The sequence below is a fragment of the Spea bombifrons genome, chromosome 12 (genome assembly GCF_027358695.1).
Source record: "Spea bombifrons isolate aSpeBom1 chromosome 12, aSpeBom1.2.pri, whole genome shotgun sequence".
NCBI classification, from domain to species: domain Eukaryota; kingdom Metazoa; phylum Chordata; class Amphibia; order Anura; family Pelobatidae; genus Spea; species Spea bombifrons.
The window spans coordinates 10307747-10333669 of NC_071098.1; the positions used below are offsets into that span (position 1 = coordinate 10307747).

The following is a 25923-nucleotide window of genomic DNA, read 5'->3' on the forward strand; positions in this document are numbered from 1 at the left end:
CGTCGTCCTAATATCTTTACAAAGCTGCATGAAGGGGTGAGCCTGGGGGGCTGCTGGTGGTGGGTCGGCCTTGTTGGAGGGTGTCTTTGTACATGTCCAGTTAGTGAGAATAGTGGTCAGTTGGTGAAATGAACGTGTCTAAAAATACACCGAGCCGCCACATACTAGAAACCTAGATACTCGCTGGGAGTATCAGTGCCGAGAATCTCTGCTGTATGCATGTTTGTGCCTTAGACAAGCTTCACGTATCGTAATGCTTATAGTCTATACTTCACACTTTATTCTAAAACGGTTTTATGCCATAGCTTTACATGTATAACAAACAATTGGGGTAAACAAAATAATATAATAATAATAAAATATCTGTAAATAAAAGAATGAAATGTATAGTAAACCTGATGAATTTCTAGGAGCAAATTGTAGGGTTTGTTTTAGTTTTTTCTCTGCTGTTACTGTATCACCAGAGTACTCCTGGGAGACGTGACTGCGTGGAGCAGGCAAACATACATGCGTGTTATACACTGCATCTTAAAACATGTGAGGCTTCCGACAGCCATAGCCCACTTTCTGCTCTACAGTACTAAATGATGTGATTTTCCGGCATGCTGAATGCATGCGCTGCCATCGCGTTTATTATTATTCTGTACCTCTGAGGCGTTGGTGAATAATAAAGCAACGCAAACTGTCACAGCCAGAACAATACCGATAGATTCCTGGAAGCCGGTAACATCTTCCTGGGCTGACGGAAGCCTTAGGATCACCGCGGCATCATGGGAAAAGGAGGGACATTATATTTCATACATATATAATATAACGCTAAATAAAAATAGCTATAACACAGGTAATATTTTAAAGTCTGAAATGTGCCAGCTTCTTTGTAACTGGACTGTTTTCCTCTGGATCGGGTCAAGTTAAGCGTGGAAACGACGTATCCGGCATGTAGAAAGCTGAGCAGATCTCTCTGTACTATGGAAGCAGCTGTGTAGCCGCTCATTACAGAGGCGCAGGCAGCCGCGGATACCGTCTCCCACCCCCACCAAGCTCGGCATCGGGGAAGGTGTCCGTGGAATAAGCTCCATAATTGAAGATATAAATTAGTACAGGAGCGTGGCGCTGTGATGTGAGAGGATCGGAACGGAGTTCATTATGAAAGCAGGGAACCTTCCAGCTGTGTCTCTGATATGAAGGAGATGGCTAGACTGCAGCAGCTGCCGATGGTATTTTTATACAGTGATATACCTGTTATGGTACTGACCGGGTCTGATGGGGAGCATTGTGGTTTCCAATTTTATTAGCTTAGTTCTTTATAGCATTTCGGATCTTTACTGAGATTTTCGTGATGGAATACACATCTGAAGCACCTTTCTGTAGGATTTTATCTTCCAGCTACCAAAAAAATGTTCATTTTAGGCTATTTCATCTTTTGTGGATCTTATGGCATTTAACAGATGTATGTCAAAAAAAAATAAATAAACTGGACGTGATAGCTTAAGAAAAACTCTTTAGTGTAAATAAAGCATTTCATATCTCAATCGCGTATGCAGATTCCCTTATGTGGTCCCCAGGTCATTATAGAAAAATGTGGGTTTTGAACATTCATTTCCGCATCTTGGTAGTAATTCTGTCTATCGTGCCTCCTCCTCCTGCCAGCGCACAATACTCTGAATCTGGATCCTCATTGATCTCTTGAGAATGATCTGAGGTGAAGCGCAAAACACTGATCGATAAATATATTACTTTCAAGTCTATATGAGAATCTCCGATTCTACTTGGTGCGTTTTATTGATTCAGAAGAGGCTCTTATGGCCAGGAGGAAAGCAGTGTGTGTGTGTGTGTGTTTTGTCTTTTAACACCTCGTGCATGAGAATGTCTTAAAGAGATGGAGCCCATCAGATCTTCTTAAAGGAAGACGTCTTCTGGGGAGTTTTTATTAATTGATGGTTAGTTGACCTCCCCGGCTTACTGGAAGCTGCTTCTGTTGGCAACACAATGAAAATGTGCACAGCCGTGGGACAGTCTGGTGTGGGGCAGTGTAATTGTTGCAGCGAAATATGTTTTTGATTGATTTTATGAATGTTTTATATCTTTCACAGCAAGGTGATGCCTCTTACTGGGCCGCCCTAGAAAAGAATGTAAAGCTATAAGCTTTCAGGACATTAGAGTTCTTTTCTTTGGCACCTGACAAAAATTGTTATTTAGCCCAGCGTCTACTTTGTGTTGGGCTAATACAGCTATATCCATTTTCTTTACACCAAGGGGACCATGTGTCCAGTTTAAAAGGGCAGCTGTGATCATTTCTAGCAAAAGAATAACATATTTACAACATATTCTTCCTATGAGATGTGCGCCCCATCTCCCTTCTGTATAGAAGTGCATTGAGCTCGGGGCCTTCCAAGCTGTGCTCGCCATGTAAAGTGTGAGCGGTTAATCAGTGTGTTGCGTGCAGTTCGCCTGCTCGCTGACTGACGGGAGTGTTTGCTTTCCTTGCGTGAGCTGTCATTTGACTCCAGAGATGGAGAAGGCATTTTCCCTGCTCTGTTTTTGGCTGTTGGACCTCAGCTATGCGGATAACAGGGGGAGGCAAAGGGGATGTCAGAGTAACTCTGCGAACTCCGGCAACTTCACCGCAGACAGCAGGGGAGAGGGGTTCTGGAGCGAGGGCTCTGGGTACACAGACGGCTTTGTTGTGGTTTCCTTCTGATCCTGTGCTACTGCAATTATGTGGCTGCCTATTGTAATGAAACTTGCATCCCTAGAACAGAGCTGACCCCTTTCCTTTTTGTGAAAAAAGGGCCTCCACCTTTCTTGGAATCTTAAGGACAATAGAATCACTACAAACATTAGTTTATTCTTGTAACTTTAATACTGGTTATACGATGCTGCCTGTGAGCTGTGCAAACCAGTACGTGACTGGCAAAAAGGCCTGTGTGTTGAATACTTTGCCTTATACCTATACATTGAAGGGCTGTGTGCATCATTGGTTTACTATGGGAGATATAGGTTTTCTTTGTTTTAATGTGGATTATAAAGCATATGGTGGAACATACGCAGAATATAATTTGTTTTGTGTTTGTTTCTTTAAGCTACATGAAAGCAACTATGATGCAGGGAAGGCCTTGCAGCGATTGGTGAAGAAGCCGGTACCCAAACTCATCGAGAAGTGCTGGACAGAGGACGAAGTGGTAAGAGTTACTCAGATGTTTAAAACACGTGGTTATTGGCAGAGGACTTTTAATTTACTGTCCTTATGAACCTTACACTGATCTACTGGAAACTTTCATCCTTCTGTAAGATTCCACCTCTCGCAGGAGATGAAGTTCAGGGTAGTAGTGTGTACGTGCGGACTGGACGGCAAAGTCTTACTATAAGTAAAAAAAAAAAAAAAAAAAAAAAAACACAAAAAAATCGCCTCTGGATTGATGGCGTCGGACAGGTTTCGGTACCGAGAGGTCCTTATCTTCGCGTTACGTTTGGTAGCAGCTGCTTCCTGTTTATGAGGATGTCCTCACACACCTGGCAGCATAAATCTCTCGCAGGGCCGAGGATAGACGTGTATTAAAAATAAGATGGTGCTTCGGTGTATAAAACATGATCCTTTTTTACGGTCTTGGATGGCAGCTTTATATGTTAAAGGGATAGGTTTCTCAAGAAATGTTGACTGCTGGGATTTCTAAATAAATAGTCTCTTAGTTAGATACACTGGAAGTCTTGCCCAATGCTCCGTTAAAATAGATAGTTTACACAATCAATTAGTTATATTCTCTACAACTACCGTGATTGGGTTCAGGGTGTGCCATGGCACAGGGGGCACCTCCTAAATAAAGCACAGGGGTGCCCTCGCCTAAATGCACTGAAAGGGTGGCTGAAAGCATACATTTCTTTGCTTTAATAAATGAATGTATTTAAAAATATGTTGGGCTACATTTCAAAGAGCTAGTCTAGAGTCAAGTTCGAATTGTAGACATTTTCCAGCGTTTGCTTCACATTTAGAACTTTGACCCTGCGCTGCTTGTGATAAATGTAGCTGATTATTTACATTCACCTTCTCCCCTCAAAATATTCAGACCTTAAACACAACTGAGCGATAGATGATAACTAAGATAGTGTGGTAATAAATGTCTAAACTAAAGCAGTCTGTTTATAGTGTACGGGTTAAACGTAATACTGAGTATGCCAAACAACCATGAAGGTGTCCACTGTACATCTACGATTTATATATATATATAGATATATATATATATATAGATATATATATAGATATATATATTTACTAAATTGGTATTGGTGGTGGGGAGAATTTGCATGATTGTATCAGTATTATTGTAAAATCTGTGTAGTTCTGCACGGTTGGTGGGACAGTAAAACAAACACGGATCCAAGTAAATAATATTAATAAGTCTGTTTTAAGCATCAGATTGGTGTTGCCTCCGGCTGACCTTGTGTTATGCTCCCCAAATAGGTGCGATGCCAGCTGGTAAAAGGCTTTAAGAGCTGTTGGAATAATTGGCAAGTAACTTGCATAGAAACATCACGCATATGAATTCTTGTTTGGCTGTCGCGGGGCTGAACGAGTGAAGTGTGACGGGAGTCAGCGCGGGGGTCAGATTAGCGTTGAGCGTTTTTGTGATTATGCGACTCTGTTAAATGGCTTAATTGCCTGTACTGTGTTTAATGCCATCGGTAGTATAGGTTTATGATCAGGCTAGAGAGTGACTGGTGCGGGTAAAGGAGCTTTTTACCCGTTCATGTGTCAGGGTGGGGGGGGCAGCAAATAAAAACTTGTTAACCAGGGAGGGTGGAAAGCTTCAGATTCCTTGGTATTGTTTTTTAATGTCAAAAAAGCAAAGTGCTGCATTTTACAGATTGTAATTATGTCAGAGCTCGACATACATGGTAGCCTCTCATTAAACGAAATTGTGGCGTAATAATGTATTAGGGGTAAGCGTACTTTAAGAACATTGTTCCCGCACATGGAGAGTGTACTACATCTGTGTTCTGGTATTTATCAGCTCCACGCAGTCCGTAGGAATTCACCAGATGGAGTCTGTTCATTAAGAGCCGGATTGGCCCAAAAATATTGAGTATTGGTAAAACTTTGGGAAACGCGGTCAGTTCTGTTCGGTTACAGTTCCTGTAAATCCCTGATATGTGCTTTTATTCCGTTTGAAAGTTTGCCATGAATTCTTATGTCATTTGTGGGTCCTAAAATGTGGTTTTGGATAAGGAGAATGCTTTGAGCGTTCCGTACCGGTGTGTTGGAGAGGACAGGGTGTGGGATTTTCTAGGATATTGCTATATGCCTACTTTATCACTTTTTATTTATTCATCTTTACAGAAAAGGTTCATCAAAGGCCTGCGACAATACGGCAAGAACTTCTTCAGGATTAGGAAAGAACTCCTTCCAAGCAAAGAGACGGTAAGAACTTAAATTATTGTATTCTCTCTCAAATAATTGTATATTCCCAAGACGTACATTGTATAGCTTAAAGCACTAAATAAATCTAGTTAGCAGAAGCCCACCTTGTGTGTAGTCATCTTAATTTCTTCTTAGGATCACCATGATTATTCCTCCCCCTTTTTAAGTTAGTGTTCCCTTTTGGCGAAAGCTGATGAAGCCAACAGGTCTGGCAGCCTTTGTAACGATGTGTTGAGGAAAAAGAACATTATGCAAATTTGCCTTCTTTTGCTTTTTGAGACATAATAGTCCTCTACTCCAATCCAAATATCAGTAACATTTAATACAAAGAAAAGTGACAAGCTGCAGGTGGTGTTCTGATAAAGGGTGATAACTCTGCTCGCTGACACGGACAGGACAGTGCCATAGAGAAGTGTTGTTAGAATATTGTGTACCTTTTTGTTGCATGATTCAGCCAGACTACATCTGATACCATCTTTCTGACCTCTGCATGTTTCCAATAACTTTAAACTGGCAAAGACACTTGGAAAGTAAATGGCAAGGCAAGTATTTTCTTTAATCTTGGTCTGAAGTGATTATGAGAAGGGCACCTGCTGGGTTTGTAATTGTGTAGGATTTTATAGAGGTTAAACGGTGGTATTCATTTTGGAAGGACATATTGAGAGCAGGTTGGGGTGGGGGAATGCAGGGGTTGTTAAGTTCTGGCCTAGATCAAGTCATCCGTTCCTTTTATTTACCAGTGATGCACTAATGTGGCAAGTTGTGTCTGTTAAGGCAACTGTGGGAAGGAACACCGGTGCTGGTATCTTCATATGATTTGCTTTCCTTGTGCTGTTTGATTTTGTTGCGTGAGCTTAGCATTATTCTTATAGCCTCGTATGAATGTGCCCTGAGGCTAGATCAGAAGGGTACAAGCAGGTTGTTTTTCTCCCCCAATTGTCACTTACCTGTTTTTAGTTACGCTGCCATCTCCAGGTCACTCTGCTCTTTCCCCAGTGCAGAAGAGCTGTTTTAAGCCACACCCCCACCCCTCCCATTCCTAGCCCATCTGCTAGCCTCACCAGTCACACTGCTGCATTTGCCACGCCCCCTGCAAAGCCACTCCCTCAGAAGAGGGGAGAGCACCAGGTAGCCTGCCGGGAAACTCCCAAGTATGCAGAGGATGCCTATGAGCGGCTCCTGGGTGCAAGAAGCATGTGACAGCAAGACTATGGGAAACGCAGGACAAATTTAATAAAATCCCCTGAGAATGCTTTTGATGGACATAGATTTGGGGCTTTCAGTGCTGGATACAGTGACTGTCATCTTACATGTCCGTTTGTCTTTACCTGTGTTAAGACCGTCTCCCAGCATTTCGTATGGCTAAAAATGGATAAGCGTAAACTGAATGAGCCTTGTATTTTTACCACTGTCATCTTACGCGATGCATGGTTCGCCCTGAACTAGACATTTATGGATAGCTTGACTTGCCTAGAAATATAGTGTGTGTGTGTGTTATATATATATTTCCAAGGCTGTCACCATGGCAAAATTGTAAATGTTGGCCTGGCCGCCCATGGGGGAAAATGTTTCCTGATCCCGGCACTCAGAGGGGTTCATAATACATTTGCTTGCGAGGTAGGCAGTTTCACAGCAGTATTTGACTGAGTTAGTGGCTTCCTTTAATACATTGTTAGAGAACACTTTGGATGTAGCTTAGTTTTACTGGGAAGCAGATTTCCTTCGGTTCTGCACACAAAGCAGAGACTGTGATCGCCAATCCTTTTCCTTCATTAAATCCCCCTTTGGCTCTCGTGTACGGGGCCCCGGGTTTCACCGACTTGGAATCATTTGCTTTAATCAGAGCTGTGATTGTGCCTCCAGATCAGCAAAACACAGCCCACGTTTCAGAGCTCCTTATCAGGTGACCGAGACGCACCATGCACCCTTATATGCGTCAAATCTCTATCCTTTACTGGATGAGCACAATTAGTTTATTCCAATAATTTTCACGATGTCCTTGCAACAAGCAATTTATTTGCGCTTGTGCTGTTTATCACAAAGTGCTTGGGCGTTTGACACTTCAAATGTCAGAGGAGCAAGAAATCATTCCAAGGCAACCTTAACCCTTTCACTGCAGAGTTAGGATTGATTAATCGGGTGATGCTCTGCACTGCTATGTACACCATGTATCTGTATTATGTATATGTGTGTATATTTTGTTGGAGGTCACGTATATGGATGTGTATATGTAAATATACGGGCATACTGTGGATATGTGTTGCATTGTGATTCAGATCTCTGAATATCTCTGGACTTTATTGGCAGATTAAGCCCATGGGTCACAGGAACCTTCGGTGGAATGCATCACCTGCTGATTCATAAACAGGTTATAAATAAGAAAACCCTTCCTTGCTGCCAACCCCAGGAGAGGAACTGTTAATCATTTCTCATACCCCTTCTGGGGCAGAGGAGCCATGTACCCACTGCCTGCATTTTGTCTTCAGAGTCCCCAATGCTGCCATGTAGTAATAGAGCAAGTGCGCAAGGAGAATGCATAAGAGGGCTGTACTGTATTAAATGGAGTAACTAGACATCCGTGCCTTCATGTGCCGGCAGCTGCCGGGCCTCCTGGATCATCCACGGCTGGCTGCAGCTTTAATAGCAATCATCCCTTCAGGCTTTGTTATTTTCCAGACATGACGGCTGAGCTGATAGAATTGTTTTCCACACAACCTTGTAGCATATGTTGTGCCCTGACGCTGCTGTAAGAAATGTCGCGCATTATTCACCGCTCCCTCCCAATCCTCTCTAACCAGCTCCATAGGCCGGTGCTATTGTGCACGGCGTGCTCGTAACTATAGCTCAGGAAAAATTAACGCCGCAGGAAAAAAAATGATGGCTGATAATGAAAACTGGGAATTTTTCTGTTTTTTTTTAGCCCTACATTTTTTTTTTTTAATCGTCCTCTCAAAAAGTGCCCAGTGGAACGCAAACATTTATAGCACATTTTCAGTTTTGCTAAGCCTCATAGTATTTTAGCAAAAAGATTTTGGCCCCCCCTTCTCTTCTGACACAGGTTGTGGGATGATATTCACAAATCGCATTGATGTGCAAACTGCCCATAAGAGCGTTGGGGCATTTCCCCGCTTTCCTGACCCAAAACTAGCATAGAATTCACAATATAACATATTATATCAATAAATTTGGAATTTAGAAGCCAGACAAAAAAATGTAAGGGCCAGGTTATTTTTCTGTTTCTTTCACGGATACTAATTAATCCGTTAACATACTAATACATAGTGAAATACACACGCATACACACTCGGTAACATATTCCCATACCAACACACATTAACATACTGATACACGGTAAAATACACACGCACTCGGTAACATATTCCCATACCAACACACATTAACATACTGATACACGGTAAAATACACGCACACACACCCGGTAACATATTCCCATACTAACACACATTAACATACTGATACACGGTAAAATACGCACACACTCGGTAACATATTCCCATACTAACACACATTAAGATATTTTCATAGTAACATTCCTACACACACAGTTTTTGTTTGTTTTTTAACGTCTTTGTTGGCTCAGGACAGCGTTTCTGCTCCTTGGCGGTTCCCCCGCACGGCTTGTCTCTGAGCACCAGCACGTTACTCCGTACTCGAGCTTAGACTCTGTGTGCTGGAACGGAGGGAACGGGGTATGTGTGGCCCGAGGCAAAGTGGGGTACAGCAGTTCTGGTGCACGGGGCTCCCCTGCCAAACCTTAGGCGCCAAGAAGTGATATCTTGTTGCTATGGCGACCTTGTGCCTGGGTTTATCAATGGCAGCAAAACCACACAGCAGTTCTCTGTATCTTTGCGTGAAACAAGAACAATTCGTTTTTAAAATACTGTCCCGATATCTTAATTTACTATAAGATGACCAAAGAAAACGTGATTTTAGAAGATCCGATCCTTTTAATCTTTATCAGTATGTTTCTTTTAATTAGTATTTCATATAAATCATTTTTAAGTGTAATTTGATAATGGCAAGAATACCATAAGGGTTAGTGGACCAAAGATCCTTAATACTTCCACAAGCTCAGAAAGTAATACAGTTTTGTGTTTGCGTAGAGTTAAATATTAACAGAGTTAGGGAACCTGAGTTACGAGACATAGCGTTGGGTTGCTGTTCTCTGGAAGAGGATTAGGTTTCAGAAGAAGCTTCTTTTTTCTCCTCTCCCATCCAGGTCAGCAGCCCCAAGACCCGCTCATCTCTTGGCTTCATGGCTTCCTGCGGGCCTTGCTCGTCCTGCTTTGATAAGCTGTGGGACGGAGGCTGATAAGTAGGGGCGTCTGGGGCTGCGGGCAGTAATCTGACTCTGACAGGTTCTGTGATTTGGCTGCTCTTATGCTGGGGTAAGGCAGGTAGAGCAGACAGACGCGCTGCACAGCTTTCTCCTGCAAAGGGCAACGGGGCACTGAACCCCTCCGCTTGGGCAGAATGTTTTGAGGATTGCAGATAACTGTTATTGCTGGAACAGGCGTTCTAAACAACGTACGTCTTAGTTGGGGAACTTACGTCTATAGATTAAATTTGATCTTTAATTAGCTTTCTTGTATTAACCTTATTACATTTGACATTTCCCCTCTTTAATTGGGGCTATTTGTATATGATGTAAGTCTGGACTGTATTAAATCGCCGCTGTTGTGCTCAGTAGTGGATTTTTACATGGAATGCATTTAATTGTAAAAGTGGTTGGATTGTCCTGAAAATTATGAAAAATGTGGCCGCGTATGAAAGTGTTTCTAAAGTATGAATGGTTCACTTAAAGGAACAGTCTAATATCCCATAGCAACCAGTGAAATGCCCCACCTGAGGGGACTATTCTGTTGGGTACTATGGCGATAAGACCACTTTGCAAGCTGTGTACCAGATTCACTTTTGATACCCTCCCCTGGTAACTGTGTAACCAGTAAGGTGGTGAACCTCACATCTGGCGCTCACACAGTTAAAGCCTGAGCGCTAGCTCTCCTCTCCCTTGTTTGCTTTGCTGTGTGAAGCCTGGTACTACACATAGGGAGGTATGAACTATGTGCTGAAGGTGTGATATTGTGATAAGCGCCCTACAGCTCGTTGTGCGTTTGCTCCTCCTTCTGTGTCCGTCCGCGGCCCTCCTCGCTGTTCAGAGCCTGGTGCGAAGAAAACGCAGGCTGGGCACGACGGCAGGTAAAGCGGAAAGCTCGTTTGTCAGAGTGTTGGACAAAACCGAAGCCCAGGGCATCTGCCTACCCCTCTGGCTGCCATTCATTTCATTCTTATAGTTGTGACGCTGGTTTGTATTTTCCTGATCTGCCTTATAACGTTTAAATCTACAATGTGATCCTGCAGTGGAATTGTACGCAAGCGCGTTTATGTGACCATAAAGGTTTTGCTATATTTGCAGAAAGCTATCAGTGGTGCTCTCGAGGTTGTGTGTTTGTGCTGTTGGATTTGTAAGTGACCCAGCTTACCTATGATGGTGACCAGTACCCCTTAGTGTGTTCTGGAACCCAGCTGACCCTACCATAGGCCCTCAGTATTCTGCCTTTAATCTTGCTGATGCAAAGTAGTAATCTTCATGTAAAACGTAGATATGTTTTCTCAGATACAGCCTTCCGCTCCCTGCTTCAGAGACTGTTGTTCTGACTGTATCCTGGGTAATGGCCACTGTTTCTTCTGTTCCGCTTGGCACTGGGGCATGTTAAAAGGACAGTTCGTCGTAACGCTAACATGGGAGGCTGCAGTGTTAGGCTCTAAAGTTTTTGTTATGGGATCTAAGCACAATTCAGACTTGGATGTGTTTCATCTTTGTTTTCTTTCAAAAGACTTTGAGAAACCCTTTCACGCCACGCGCTTGATTGTGTAGCCACCATTGTGGACTGCCTTGCACCGTTCTGTAACTGCAGAGGGACTCTTTTCTCTTTGCTGTGTGATCCATTCCTGATGTATTGTAGTTTTTGTATATAGAAGCCGTTGCATTCAGTTGGGCGCGGGGGAATTAACCACATCAATAATCTCTGGTGCGTCTGCCAAGTTTATGGGACGGGGATTCTCACAGAGAAACAATGGCTGCTCCCATTAACTAGCGTTTATTAGCGTTTCTGGAAGAGTAAAATAGGGCCGATTTAAATAGACTTCATGACTGACTAAACACCTGTTTTGCAAATTTGCCCAGATTTAGTTTCTAAACTACAGTTGAAAATGTTTAAATTGGTACCAGTAAGTATGAATGTAATGCAGAAAGTTGGCCGCAGATAAACTGTTAATGCAATATCTTGTAAAGCCTTGCTGTTGCTGTTTAGATAGTAAGCTCCTATGGCAAGGGATGATCTCCTCTTTTGTTTTCAGTATGTCTTAGTAGTTGCACAGATCTGCAGAAGATTTTGGTGTCCTATAAAGTAAGTGTATTTTAAATGATGTATTTGTTTGCAGGGTGAACTTATCACTTTCTATTACTACTGGAAGAAAACCCCTGAAGCCGCCAGCTCCCGTGCCCACCGCCGACACCGAAGGCAGGCTGTCTTCCGCAGGATCAAAACGCGCACTGCAACAACCCCGGTGAACACTCCCTCCCGACCTCCATCTAGTGAATTCTGTGAGTACCCCTCTTTATTAAACTGTTACCCCGCCGTTTCTGGTACACACGCAGTCCTCTTTAGCTTGGGCTTTTTTTAATTTAACAGGAATGGGGATCTAAGCATGGTATTAACCTGTGCAGGCTCCGTGAGCTCACAGAAAGTCGCTGTATCTAAGAGGATATTGGGTGGTACCTGGCATGTACTCCTACTTCTGGTGGATGTACATCTCCAGCTATTATTTGGCCCCATCAGCATTTGCCTAGGCGCCAGGCTGCTTACCTGTGTGTTGGTCGCACGGTGTGTGAGCAACGTCTCTTGTACCGGCCAGGAGAAGCAGGAACCCAGTGGAGTCATGTGAATGCACGTCACATGACTCTGCTCCGTTCCTTCTTCTTGGGGGCGGCCAAAGAGAAGTTGTTCGCAGGTATCCTGCTGAAGTCTGCGGGTGAGAGATCTCCAGTTCAGGTAAGGTGGCGGGGGAAAACTTTTTTTCTGTTGAATTTTGGTGTTAGCCCTGTATAATGTATAATTCAGTAAGATTTCTTCAGTCTCGTCACCCACAACATTATACAGGGCCAGCTCGGCTCTTCTAGCAGGAGGCTTGCGTTCTCTCCTCTCTGAATTGTAGAAGAAATGCAATTTCTGGGGTTATTTCGCTATATCAATTATTGAAAAAAGACCAATCCTGGTTGAGTAAACTCAAAAGAGTAAAAGAGTAAAGCTTCCTGAGTGCACTATAATAGTATACGCTATATCTTACTTATTCTCCTTTCACTTTCAGTGGACTTAAGCTCGGCAAGTGAAGATGATATTGACAGTGAGGACAGCGAGCAGGAGCTGAAAGGTTATGCCTGCCGCCACTGCTTCACGACCAGTAAGTAACTCCTTCTCTTTCAGCAGATGCAGGGATAGACGGGTACAATGCTTTACACCGCGGTTCCTGCTGGCCTCCCCATTTTTCGCACATTTTTGTTTGTTTTAGTTAAATGAAACCTGTAGGTATTAACTGCAGATAAGTTATCTGAAATGGGCTGTGACACAAAGAGGACACCTGTAGTTGTGCTACAGATTATACAGAACGCACAAACTAGGCCTTTAAGAAAAGCTATCCCTATCTATTAACTCGGCTACTAATACTTTAACCTTTTCTGTGCTAGAAACCTATGAGTAGTGTATAAGCAGCCATTTTCCACTTTCCAACAGCTTCTAAGGACTGGCACCACGGCGGCCGAGAAAACATTCTCCTGTGCACAGACTGTAGGATTCATTTCAAGAAATACGGAGAGTTGCCACCCATTGAGAAGCCTGTGGACCCCCCACCATTCATGTTCAAGCCTGTCAAGGAGGAAGAGGATGGGCTCAATGGAAAGCATAGTATGAGGACTCGGAGGAGCAGAGGCTCGGTAAGCGTGCCAGTCTTTTCCGATGCTTGTACGTTACAGTATGGCCACAAGGCTGTAGCTAGATAGAAATAATTATATCGCAGATAGGCACAAAAGAGCAGCGATTGAAGGTTGTCACAGCTCGTACCTTGGTCCCCTTTTGTTCCTGTCACGTTGGGGATTGATTTGTTGAGCTTCCCTAGATAGGTGGCTTTTTGGAAGTGCCATCTCTTTGCATTAGGATGTTATGTAGAGTAAGTGCTCTGCAGGCACTTCTCTGTTTCCATGTAGCACTGTCCTAACAAGATGTGCTTCTATAAACAATGTGCAAGTCTGTAGACCTGGCAAGATTGTAACATTTACCTCCATTGTTTGGTTTTTAGAATGTAATTGGGTTTATTTTTGCCAAACAGATGTCCACACTACGCAGCGGGCGTAAAAAGCAGACTGCCAGCCCTGACGGCAGGGTTTCCCCTATAAATGAAGACATACGTTCCAGTGGTCGCAATTCTCCAAGTGCTGCCAGCACATCCAGTAATGATAGCAAAGCGGAGTCATTAAAGAAACCTTCAAAGGCAAGTATTGTAGGTTACATAATCCAAAGAATGAGACCTTGGTTGGCACTTTTCCCATAGACTCCTTCGTGATATGATAAATATGTGAATTTGTATGGTTACCATGTTTCCTTCAATCTAGAAGATTAAAGAAGAAACGTCATCCCCTCTGAAGAGTGCCAAACGACAAAGAGAAAAGCCAGCCTCTGATACAGAAGAGGCAGACCAGGCCAGTGTTAAAAAATCCAAAACACAAGTAAGTCATGCTCATATAGTTAATACAGAAGATCGATGTGGACCTTTTTGTCACAATTCTTACCTTCTGCCTGGTTTTAAAAGCTCACTAAACCCCTATAAGAATGTTGCATGTTGTCTGTACTGTATAAGCACTTTGGGGTCCCAACTAGCTGTGGAAAGCCATACGTTTACATGCCGTGTGGCACTTCTCTCAAGGTTTAAGCATAGTCTGCCTCGTGTTCATTATGAACTCTTTTATTGACCTGTCACCTCTGGATCATTCTCACTAGCAACTGAAATTTTTTGTTTTAAAATTATTTCATGAGTATACCCACCAGTTTGTTTTGGTGCACTGTTTAATGTGTTGCTAGTTTTAAAAGGATACTCCAGCCATCACGTGCACTTAATTGTATATCATAGCTGAGAGACCCCTTTTTAATTAAGTACTTGTGAGGTAATTTTACTGTCCCTTTAAGCCCTCTTTACTATTTTTATGCAACCCAAGATGATCCATGCAAATTTGATATGTAGGATTTTTCGTCCTTTTGTGTCACATTTTGGAGCAGGTATGTGCCTGATTACTAAGAATGCTTATTTTTTCTGTCCCAACAGGAGATCAGTAGACCAAACTCTCCATCAGAAGGAGAGGGGGAGGGAGAAGGAGATGGGGAGGGTGAAGGGGAGAGCTCAGACAGCCGTAGCGTCAATGATGAGGGCAGCAGCGATCCAAAAGACATTGATCAGGATAACCGCAGCACCTCTCCTAGCATTCCTAGTCCACAGGACAACGAAAGTGATTCTGATTCCTCGGCCCAGCAACAGCTGCTACAGCCACAAAATGGAGCACCAACAATGGTGCCTCCCCCTGTGTCTCCTGGACCTCTCCCACAAGTTCTCCCTCCGGCTCATAGTGTAGCACCTGCTCAAATATCGCCATCTCCATCCCTTCCTACATCCCAGCCTCCTCAGCCTCCGTCACTTTCACTTGTTCAGACTCCAGTCTTGCATCCTCAGAGGCTTCCATCTCCACATCCAGCCATACAACCTCTTGCTGGGTCACAAGGAGAACCACAACCACCAACTCCTGCCCAGATTCATCCCCAGTCACCACACCAAGGGCCAGTAACCTCCCTGCCCCACGGCATGCCAGCACAGCCCATTCTGCAATATCCTGGTTCTTCTCCACCTCAATCCTGTCCTTCTCAGGTCTCTCCGTTGCCTCAACCTCCATCTCATGCTTTCCCTCATAATACTCAGGGACCACCGACCTCTCAGCCTGCCATACAAACACCCTCTCAACCACCGCGTGAGCAGTCTTTGCCTCCAGCACCCTTAGCCATGCCTCACATCAAACCACCACCCACCACCCCTATTCCTCAGACTCCTACCCCATCCCACAAACATCCTCCTCATTTACAAGGACCGTCTCCATTCTCAATGAATACCAACTTACCACCACCACCTGCTCTTAAGCCTCTCAGTTCTCTGCCTACTCACCACCCTCCTTCTGCTCACCCTCCACCCCTGCAGCTTATGCCACAGAGCCAGCAACTTCAGGTGACTGCAGCACAGCTGCCAGTGCTGACTCAAAGCCAAAGCCTTCCGCAGACACCTGGACACTCACAAACGGGGCTTCATCCCATACCTCCTCAGCCTCCTTTTCCACAACACTCATTTACACCTGGTGGTCCACCATCGATTACTCCACCAACTTGTGCTCGTGCTCCTACTCCATCCTCGTTGCCTGCAGTTTCCCCAAGTCTCCAGCCTCCTCCTACTGTCACAACGTCTACAGCTCCTACAGGAGTTTGCATTCCTGTAGTGTCCCCATCTCCCAATCCGCCTCCCCTGCCACCTATACAGATAAAAGAAGAGGCACCTGATGAAATCGAAGAGCCTGAAAGTCCTCCACTTCCACCTCGAAGTCCTTCTCCCGAACCAACTGTGGTTGATGCACCTAGTCACGCCAGCCAGTCTGCAAGGTATTTGATGGTTTGGTGCAAGGGGTGGTTAGCTGTCTGACAGTCTGTCTGACAATAATGTGGTAATTTTAGTTTGCAGTCCATTTCATCAGTCTTTAGTAGTATTAGAAATGTGTGGGATTGTTTTTCCTCATATTTAAACTTGTGACTAGAGTCACTGTTTTCTTGTGTAGTTTGTTTTACTTCACCCAGGTTAATTCTATGTCACGTTGCTTTGATTTGAATGCAGGTTTTACAAACATCTAGATCGGGGCTACAACTCTTGTGCAAGAACAGACCTGTACTTCATCCCCTTGGGTGGCTCAAAGTTGGCTAAGAAAAGAGAGGAAGCAGCAGAAAAAGCAAAGCGCGAAGCAGAGCAGAAAGTCAGAGAGGAAAGGGAACGAGAAAAGGAGAAAGAAAAAGAGAAGGAAAGAGAACGAGAAAGGGAGAGAGAAGCTGAAAGAGCAGCGGTATGTTTTTTGTTTCTCCATTTTATATACGCAGCTGTTGGTTTCTGTAGCATCTGTATTTTTTGTATATACATTGGAATGCTGTGATGCTTTGTTCTTTGTTTTATATTTACCAAAAGTAAAATTAGTGATTTGTATTTTTGTTCTTTTCCTAAGCAGAAGGCATGCTCCTCACATGATGGCCGCCTTGGAGATTCTCAGTTCGGTGGTCCAGTTCATAACCGACCTTCTTTTGAGCCACCAACCACCATAGCTGCTGTCCCACCATACATTGGTCCCGACACACCGGCCCTTCGCACCCTAAGTGAATATGCTCGACCACACGTCATGTCCCCCACCAACCGTAACCACCCATTCTTTGTCCCTCTTAACCCGAATGACCAACTTTTGGCTTACCATATGCCAGGTTTATATAACATGGACCCAAGCATGAGGGAAAGAGAGTTACGGGAGAGGGAAATGCGGGAACGTGAAATCCGTGAGCGGGAGCTACGGGAGAGGATGAAACCAGGCTTTGAGGTGAAACCCCCTGAGATGGATCAGCTCCATCCTGCCACTAACCCCATGGAACATTTTGCAAGGCATGGTGCACTCACCATTCCTCAAACGGCAGGACCACACCACTTCGCTTCTTTCCACCCTGGCTTGAACCATCTTGAGAGGGAAAGAATAGCTCTGGCAGGACCGCAATTACGGCCAGAAATGAGTTACCCAGAAAGACTGGCAGCTGAACGGATACACGCAGAGCGCATGGCATCGCTTGCTAATGATCCTTTGGCCAGGCTCCAGATGTTCAACGTCACGCCTCATCATCACCAACACTCTCACATACATTCACACCTCCATCTCCATCAGCAGGACCCATTACATCAAGGTGAGTGGGGTAGGAGATAAAGTAAAACTATAGAATGTCCGTGTTTAACCCCAGCCTCCCTGACTATGTGATACTGCAAGAATATTTAATCACCCCATTCTCTGTGGTTTTTTATTATTAAAACAGAAACACACTCTACTGGGATTCTAATGGGAGACAAAATCTCTTCTTTTAAAAGTTTGTTAGTGTTGCACACTGACTATCATTGTTTGTGGTTCAGTTTAGCCTATGCAAGCATTGCGTTCCTGTTACTATAACACCCAGTCGCTATGCGATACAAATGACCGTTTGTGGTTCATTCTAAAAAGAATTCTGGGGGAGAACCTGCCTCTCCTTCTGATGAGGGTTTTCTAAAATCCAGTAACTGTGGAGGGCTGGTGCTGGGTTTGTACATACGCATTTCAGTTAATCCTGGAGACTCAAAAGGATCAGACTTTTCAAGGGTATTCCAGAAATCGAATTTATTCCTACAATTGTTAACCAATATAGATGTCATGGTTGGGGGGGGGGGGATGTTTCAATATTTAAATAGATATTCATCTTAAAGGCCCGATCAGTGTGAGGACCCAGCACTGCGTAACACAATGAGGGGGGGGAGGGGGGTCCTGTGCATTATTGTGGTCTTCACGATAACCTCCATAGCTAGCCATGTTACCCACTGTGTAGTGAATGTGGCCTTCAGTGGCATTTGTTTTGCATTTGATGTTCTGCATTGATTGTTCCCGGAGATGTGGCTTACGTTATGACCCTAGCATTCAAGTGATTAAAGGGCTTACATATTATTTCCTTCACCATACCCCAGTAATTGTCTGCGTGTGGCACTGCAGCTTTAGGAAAAGAAAGCCACTGATCAGAATATTTGCATACTGTCCCATAATCTGACATATGGAATTTACACATGCCGTCAAGAGCAACATAGCCAATGAAAGTCCCGGGGGTATCCATGTCAGGGGTTTACTGATCTGCTTTAGTTACAACCTCTAAGTATAAAAAGGCAAAATCATTCTCCAAGTATATTTCACACCAGCGTATTCTGTACAGAGAGAGGCTAGATGAGAATCCTGAGTTGTAGTTTCCCAATACACTTATTTAAGTAAATACAGCCCGGAATCACTTCTTTATGAAATATATACGATACCAAGTTTAGGGCATTCCATACAAAAAGGTTAACACTGATGAGCTAGGTTTAGGGAGCATTTAATGCCTTCTCCGGTCAAACCAGCTTGGCTTTGTTCTTCTACCATGTTGAAGCCATGTGTGTTGATGCATCTATGTGACTTGTAAAGGCAGAGGCATCTTACGATGTTATGTGTTTTCAATAGACTGCTGCTGTAACTCTAAATCTTGGCCAGGCGTGGCTGAAAACGGGACATGTGTTCCAGTCCACTTTCCTGGTAAATAAATGCTGTGTATTAAAAATTGGGGAGGACAAGGACTTGGGAGACCGGGATAATTCTCCATGGAGAAAAGCGAGCGCTACACTAAAGAGAAGTGAATGCCGAACAGGAAAAAAAAAAGAGCACCAAAAATCCTTATGCTTAGCTGTCCAGGTGCTATGTGATTTATAGCTTTTGGATTTGAATGCACCGATCGATGTAGGGATCTGAGGAAAGGGCTCCGGTAATTCCAGTCCAGGCTCTTCCTTTGCAAGCCGTAGAGCCGCTGAACGTACGGCTAGCAGTTCCACTATTTCATTCTTTCCAGCAATTGGAGAAATGATCATTGAGCGTATCCAGTCCAACGAAACTGAACTGCTGTGCAAGACAAATCAATAGTTTCAGATCAGGTCTTCAAATCAAGACTGGAGTTACCAGAGCTTTGGGGCTTTTAATTGTTTGGATCTGCCCTAGCTAATTAGGGGTAACGCTTTATTGATGTAAGTCTGCTTGCTTGGGACAGCAGGAGTTGGGTGGGGGGGCATGGGTATAATACAATGTAATGATTTGGACATTGTATCAAGCCTTTAATATATTTTGGCTGTGTATGGTAATGAATGTGCCATTCACCCCAAGCCTTTGCTGCATAGAGGTGTGACGATAGACTGTTTCAGCCGCTGCTACCTGTCTATACGCCTTGCGTTTATATTGTAACTGCGTGAGTGGCATTGGGACCCGGCAGCATGATGAGTGATTCTCTGGCATCTGTGGGTTCATTTTGTTTGCAAGCGTTGGCATCTTCACTACATACCGTGAAGCAGTAACTATAGCCAGTTAATTGCCCCTATGGAGTATATGCGATGAATGCCCCGGCTGCAGCTGCCTCCCACAATGTGCTTTGAACAGAGAACCCGTATGGTGTTTGAACCAACATCAAACCAACGTGTGAGATCCTAAACTGACGAGCGCGCTTCCCTGCTTCATGTCCGATGTCTTCTTTACTCACAGTGTAATGCGGAACTTTTTTTTCCCCTCAAAGCTTAGCTTGGTTATATCTTCCTTAAGTAATGCATTGATTTAATTCCTTTCCAAATTTTAAGGTTTCGAAGTGGAATGATATCTAATTCTATCAAAATGCAATTTTTGGCAGCTTTTTTTTTTATTATGAGAAAAGCTGTAGATGGCAGTCCGTTGAGCAGTTTGTGTTGTTGCCCTACCGAGTGTATGTGTGTATCGGTGTTCTTGCCCTACCGAGTGTATGTGTGTATCGGTGTTCTTGCCCTACCGAGTGTGTGTGTGTAGCTGTGTTCTTCCCCTATGTGTATCTTTCTGCAGTCTGTGCGCCCCATGCTTCGTATTTCTCTGTTTTATCCCATTTTAACATTCCGCGCGCTCTCGGCATGCAGGTTCGGGTTAAATCCATCAGATTCCCACTGGGGTTGCATCAAAATGCAGGAGCTGGAATTAAAACTTTAACTTTGCGGGAATGAAAGTTACATGTGACCCGACACGTAGCGCAGAATAAACTCATTCCGTTGCCTGGCTTTTTATAGTGTTGATGGGTTTGGCGTGTTGCCGTTGCGTGTGGTGCTGATGGATACATGGATGGTGGTGTCTGCGGCCCTCGCTCTGTGACTTGCTCCGCTCGTGTGCTCTCTGGGTGTGATACGCTGCAAAGAAACATTTCGTGTTTTTTTTTTAACCTTCAAAGCCTGATCTCTTTTGTGCTATTTGTATGTAAAAAAAATAAAACAATACATTTTCTACATTGTCCTATATTAGAGATTACGGCCCGATCACGCGACCCGTGAAACACACACGGTAGGACTTCCAGCTCTGCTTTAATTACGATAGTAAAGATGCTGCTCTGGAAAGTGCGTATGAACGGCACAAAAGAGAAAATCGGACTAATTCTTGGCAAGTGAAATGTGCATTTTTGCAGATAATTTGTTTATCACTAAACTAGGAGTTTGCAAGAGTTGCTGCTTTAGCTCGTCATCGTCACTCCGCATAATGAAAACAGACCCACCAAGCTTCTCCTGCATGGAAGGGTGGGAGAGCCCCTGATCATGTATAGTTAATGTGGTGAGGTTCACCTCTTACAGAGTCCCGCTTTAGTGAATAGACGCCTTCCTCTTTGCATTTGTTGTCTGTTCTGCATGTTTGTGGCAATCGGGCAGCGTTGTGTGAGTTTAGTTCCCTGTGTCCGGCAGACTCGCTGATCCCGTTCTCGTTTGGTGTGAATTGCAGGAACTCGGCCCGTTCTATGTGCGTCTTCCTACTCGTTACTAATAAGACGCATTGTGCTAAGTTTGGTTTTTTATTTTGTTTTGTTCTCAAAACCGATGCTTTCTATGGTCGGGCTTCATATCACAGGCATCCAGTGGTGTTTAAAAACACGTATAAATACTTGCCCTGTTTTGGTATTCTGTCCCCGGAAGGCGGAAGTATCGAGGTCATCACGTGATTAAATCATTCTCGAAAGGTTTCGGAATTAGGATTTATCAGTGCTTGGCGTGTAGGTGGAACAGCGCCACATGGTAATATCCTCATATTTTATGGGTTTTGGAATCAGGTGGTCTCTGTTTGAGAGGAGGGGGTTCCCAGTGGTATCGGCATTCACTAAGACAAGGTGGTGCCATTCATTTTTTTAATATCATATTGGCTAAATTTCTCATTTTCATCATTGGGGGCATGAACCGGTTAAGCCAAGGTTTGTATTCTCATGGTTGTATCCAGAATTCTTTGCATGTTCACGGAACGTTTGCTGCTTATAACCGGTTAGTGAGGGCAGATCCTTTCCGTAGCTCGCAAACCCCGTCTCCAAATCCCCGTCTCTCTGGGACTTCATGTTGTGCGTTCCCAGCTCGTTCTGGTTCGTGTTTCTAATCGTGTTCTGAACTCAACTCATGTCTTGTCTTTTTTTTCTTCTCTTTTTCCTTCAGGGGCAGGCGGCCCGATGCATCCGCTGGTGGACCCGTTGGGTGCGGGGCCTCACCTGGCACGTTTCCCGTATCCCCCCGGAGCCATCCCAAACCCCCTATTGGGACAGCCGCCGCATGAACATGAAATGCTGCGACACCCAATGTTTGGTGAGTACGCTAAATGTATTCTATAAGGCATCATTTCAGTAGATGTCTTGTGCTGTGTTTGCGACGTACACCAGGTGGCGCTGGCTGTCAGGATGGCAAATTACAGATGTGGCTACATCAACCACCAGGGACATACGAACCAAGCACACAATTTTAAATAAAGAATAGCGGGGGGCAGGGTATGCAAAAAAAATGCAGAGGGCAGCGGCATGTAGGGATAAGTCAAAGCTTTGTGAATAACTTTTGATGTATACTTCAGACGCTGCTTGTTCTTTATGGGACAGCCGTGTCATTTGGGCAGTTTTTCCTGTCCTTATATTAACATGCTGGTGTTTCTTCCAGGTACCCATTACCCCCGGGATTTGCCGCCTCCGATGTCTGCTGCCCATCAGCTTCAGGCGATGCATGCACAGTCCGCTGAACTGCAGCGGTTGGCGATGGAGCAGCAGTGGTTACACGGTCACCCTCACATGCACGGAGGGCACTTACCCAGCCAAGAAGATTACTACAGGTGGGCACGCGTGTGTAAAGTACATTGGCAGCATGTTGAAAGAAGGTGTTTCAAGGTTTAGCATTGTCTTGTCTCGTTACTGGTATCATGCGGACCTCTTTTCAATGACACTGGAACACACAGTATCTTTTAAACTGGCCAGTAATCATTTATTTTTATTATAATATAAAAAACAAGGAATAAAACATCATGCAGGCTACTTCTGGCCTTTATACAGTGATGAGCTGAGCCGTTACCAGTTAATGCGGTAATATTATGTACTAGTTTTAGGGCATCTGGGGAAATATATATATATATATATATATATATAATATATATATATATATATATAATATATATATATAATAAAATATTTAGGTCCAAACCGGTCCATGGTCTATCAAGCTGAAGGATTTCCCATAGTAACGCTTTTCATTATCTACTTTTTTTCCAGCCGGCTGAAGAAAGAAGGAGACAAGCAGCTGTAAATGGGAAGTGTGGCTTTTCCATGGGAGAGCCAGGCTCCAAACAGACCTCCCAGAAGTTGCAACATACTTTCCCTTTGTAAGACTTGTCACATACTGCCCTTCATCTGTAAAGGAGACTCCTCCAAGCCGGCCCCTGCATGCCACCTTCTTCCCACAGCCTTGGGAGGGAGCAGGTTTGGAGGACGATGTGGGAGAACTTATCGGACACTTGGAGCAGTTTCCCCCCCATTTTATAACACCTCATACTCCAGGGGTGCTGAAACCATACACTCACTGTGTGCGAATCAAGACAGAGACTTATATACGCCGGCACCCAAGGATCCCTGGTGCTGTGACACAGATTAACTCTTTATTTTATTACATCAGCAGAAGGCCCGCGCCATTGTACAAAGTTGCCCAGTTCTGCCCGCAATCTGTATATATGTTACTAAGCAAAGACTAGAGGAAACGTTTCCGCTGAGACCCCCTGTTTGTCCCTGCGTTGCAGTTACTACATGTGAATTCAAGCCTGCCACTGACGGGTTTCTGTTAACCGCTTCACTGCTGGCGGGATTTTAGGCCTTCGTCCCTCGGTAGCTAAGCAGTTAGAATACGGTGGCCACAACAACTCCAGGCGTTCCCAAGCATGCTTTGGTACAATCAAAATCTCCAAACCCTAATATTTTTTTTTTTTGTCCTTTGATTCCTCATCTATTCTGATTTCTCTAAATGTCGGATTCACACATTGCAGCCCCAATCCTTCCCTGCACCAAACACCAAACGTGGTTCCTGGATAATTTGTGAAAGTTTTTTTTTTGGTCCCCGACAGTTCTCTTTGAAAATGTATGCGTCACTTGTAGATAGGGGCTACAGCGTTTTAAGTTGTAGAGTCAGCCGCACACAGGCTTGTGCGTACCTTGATTTTTATAGCATTAAAGTTTCTGCAGGGTTAGAACTTTTATTATTTAATTTATAAGGAAAACCTCCTATATTTTAGTGTTTCAGTCCTGCTCTAGTTAATGCCAAGGGTTTTATTTGTACAGATTCTATTAAACCTGGGCTCGTATTTTTTATTTCATGTGGGTTTTTTCATTTGTTAATGTTATGTAATTGTTCTCCCTGCTCCCTTGCCAGTGTTACACTTTTAGGCTTTGAAGAAGAATAACACTGTTGCGTGCCGTTAGGACAAATGAAGGCACATTTAGTAACTGCTATCCATCGTGCAATCTCTTAAAAGGGCACACAGGAGCAGCGCCGCTCAGCCCAACATGCTGCTCCTAATCCCCCCACGGCTGTCGGCGTCACGCAGCTGTCCGGATGCCGAGGAAATCTCTTCCACGCAGTCTCCTAGCAGCCCTCTTCCCGATCAGGGTATCGTCCCTGCTGTTCTGACTGTTATATCTGGCCGTCAGCATCTCAGGGCTGTGCCAGACAGCGATGGATAAGGCGAACGTCAAGCTCACCTTCACTCTGCTAGCGATATTCAGGCGCCATACGGCGCATGTACACTCAGCTGACCACATAACCACATAATAAAAGTGACATTCTTGTGACCAGGTATTTTTTTTATTATTATTTCTGACACCATATATTAATCTGTGGATATATATATTTTTTTTTGCACACAACTGTTCTGACTGCAAAGAGCATAATTTGCAGCAATGCCACTTTTCCTAGAAATGCATTTTTTTTTCCATGGCGGAGAATAAATACATTTTGCTAATGTGTGTTTGGCATCATATGTTTGCTTAGAATCCCAGAAGCCCACTGTGTGTAAACCACGTCGCTCCATGTAAAGCAGCGCAAGAGAGGTTTGCTTTTTCTGTGTCCATAAATCTCAGTGTTTTAGAATAAACTTTCATTGTTTCTACCTGGGCTTCTCAAACAAGATTCTGATTGCTTTTTCAGTACTCTCTAACACTACACCCCAGAGGTATGCTGCCCTCCTTCATGATAAATACATATAGGTTCCCTTTTACCTCGTGAGTGTTGGGGGGCTTGACGACTTTATCCACGCTGGCTGTTTTGTTTACCATATTCATTGTCGGAGAGACCTGCTGTGGTTACTACTTACAGGCTTCCCGCGTTTAAAAGCTAACCCTTCGTCTGCCAGCAGAGACCAGCAGGCCCCGCAGGCAGGGAATGCGTTTGCGTTCAGTTTTTGGTTTCGTTCCTCTCACCTTTTGTTCTTTCCTTTTGTAATTTCGGACGTACCTCGTTCAATGTGTAAGAAACTGTAAGGCTACTTGTTTCATGGCACCATTTAGCAGAATGTAAATCCTGACTGCTCCATTTCTATATATATCTTGGAAATTTTAATGTATATAGGAGTAGTTTGCCATGGGGTAGAAACCCAGAAATTCGTGAATTCTGTGTTTTCTCCATTTTGAGTATTTTGTAATTTTTTTGGAAATATTTGTGGACATAAACAATAAAGCAAGCTACGCCACAGGAGGTGTGTTGTGGTTCTTTCTATGTGCTCTGGAAAATATCTCTGTTAATGATTTTTATTGCACTAAAAAAAGTTTACTGCTTTACGAGCCTGTCTATCAGATCTGATGAAACAATGACTAAATATAAGATATAATTTTTAGTAGAAAGAAAGCAGACATGACTAGGAAGTAGGGAAAATTCAACAAAAGAGCCAGTTTACAGCTTGTCAAAACCTCAAGAAATGATGCTGTAAATGCAGGTTTCTGATGTGCTGTTTCAGCTGCAGTTATTCATTTGACCACTAGGTGGCAGCAAAGGACTGACACCCAAATCAAATGGTCCAATACCTGCTCCTGGGGTGACAGAGATGCCCTTATACCCTTCACATGAAATCTCACATTATCAGATGCTTCGTACGCCTCTTGTTGGAAATGAGAAAATGCTTTAGCAGTGTGGCTTGACGTTAACATAAATGTATAATTTAAAATGTTACAAATAAGGTGCGCTTGTATTGTACATTTCTGGGATTCAGAGCTATTTCTTGGCCACAAAAATTA

At 43.9% G+C, this 25923-nt stretch overlaps 1 protein-coding gene across 7 annotated transcripts in view; it reads left to right on the top strand.

Moving 5' to 3' along the window:
- The window catches only part of RERE (arginine-glutamic acid dipeptide repeats), a 127939-nt gene extending 104398 nt beyond the window's left edge, over positions 1–23541 (top strand). For 4 of the 7 annotated variants that reach the window (XM_053452294.1, XM_053452292.1, XM_053452293.1 and 1 more), the window contains 14 exons: positions 3084–3182; positions 5336–5416; positions 11882–12044; positions 12809–12901; positions 13231–13430; positions 13823–13984; positions 14106–14219; positions 14813–16182; positions 16412–16634; positions 16791–17508; positions 18831–18902; positions 21830–21976; positions 22319–22487; positions 22921–23541. In XM_053452294.1, coding sequence (XP_053308269.1) covers positions 3084–3182; positions 5336–5416; positions 11882–12044; positions 12809–12901; positions 13231–13430; positions 13823–13984; positions 14106–14219; positions 14813–16182; positions 16412–16634; positions 16791–17508; positions 18831–18902; positions 21830–21976; positions 22319–22487; positions 22921–22954 — 3645 coding nt within the window. In that variant the 3' untranslated portion in view covers positions 22955–23541. The remainder of the gene's footprint in view (positions 1–3083; positions 3183–5335; positions 5417–11881; positions 12045–12808; positions 12902–13230; positions 13431–13822; positions 13985–14105; positions 14220–14812; positions 16183–16411; positions 16635–16790; positions 17509–18830; positions 18903–21829; positions 21977–22318; positions 22488–22920) is intronic. The other 3 variants (XM_053452296.1, XM_053452295.1, XM_053452297.1) reach the window with 3 other exon arrangements.
- The last annotated feature ends 2382 nt before the right edge of the window (positions 23542–25923 follow it).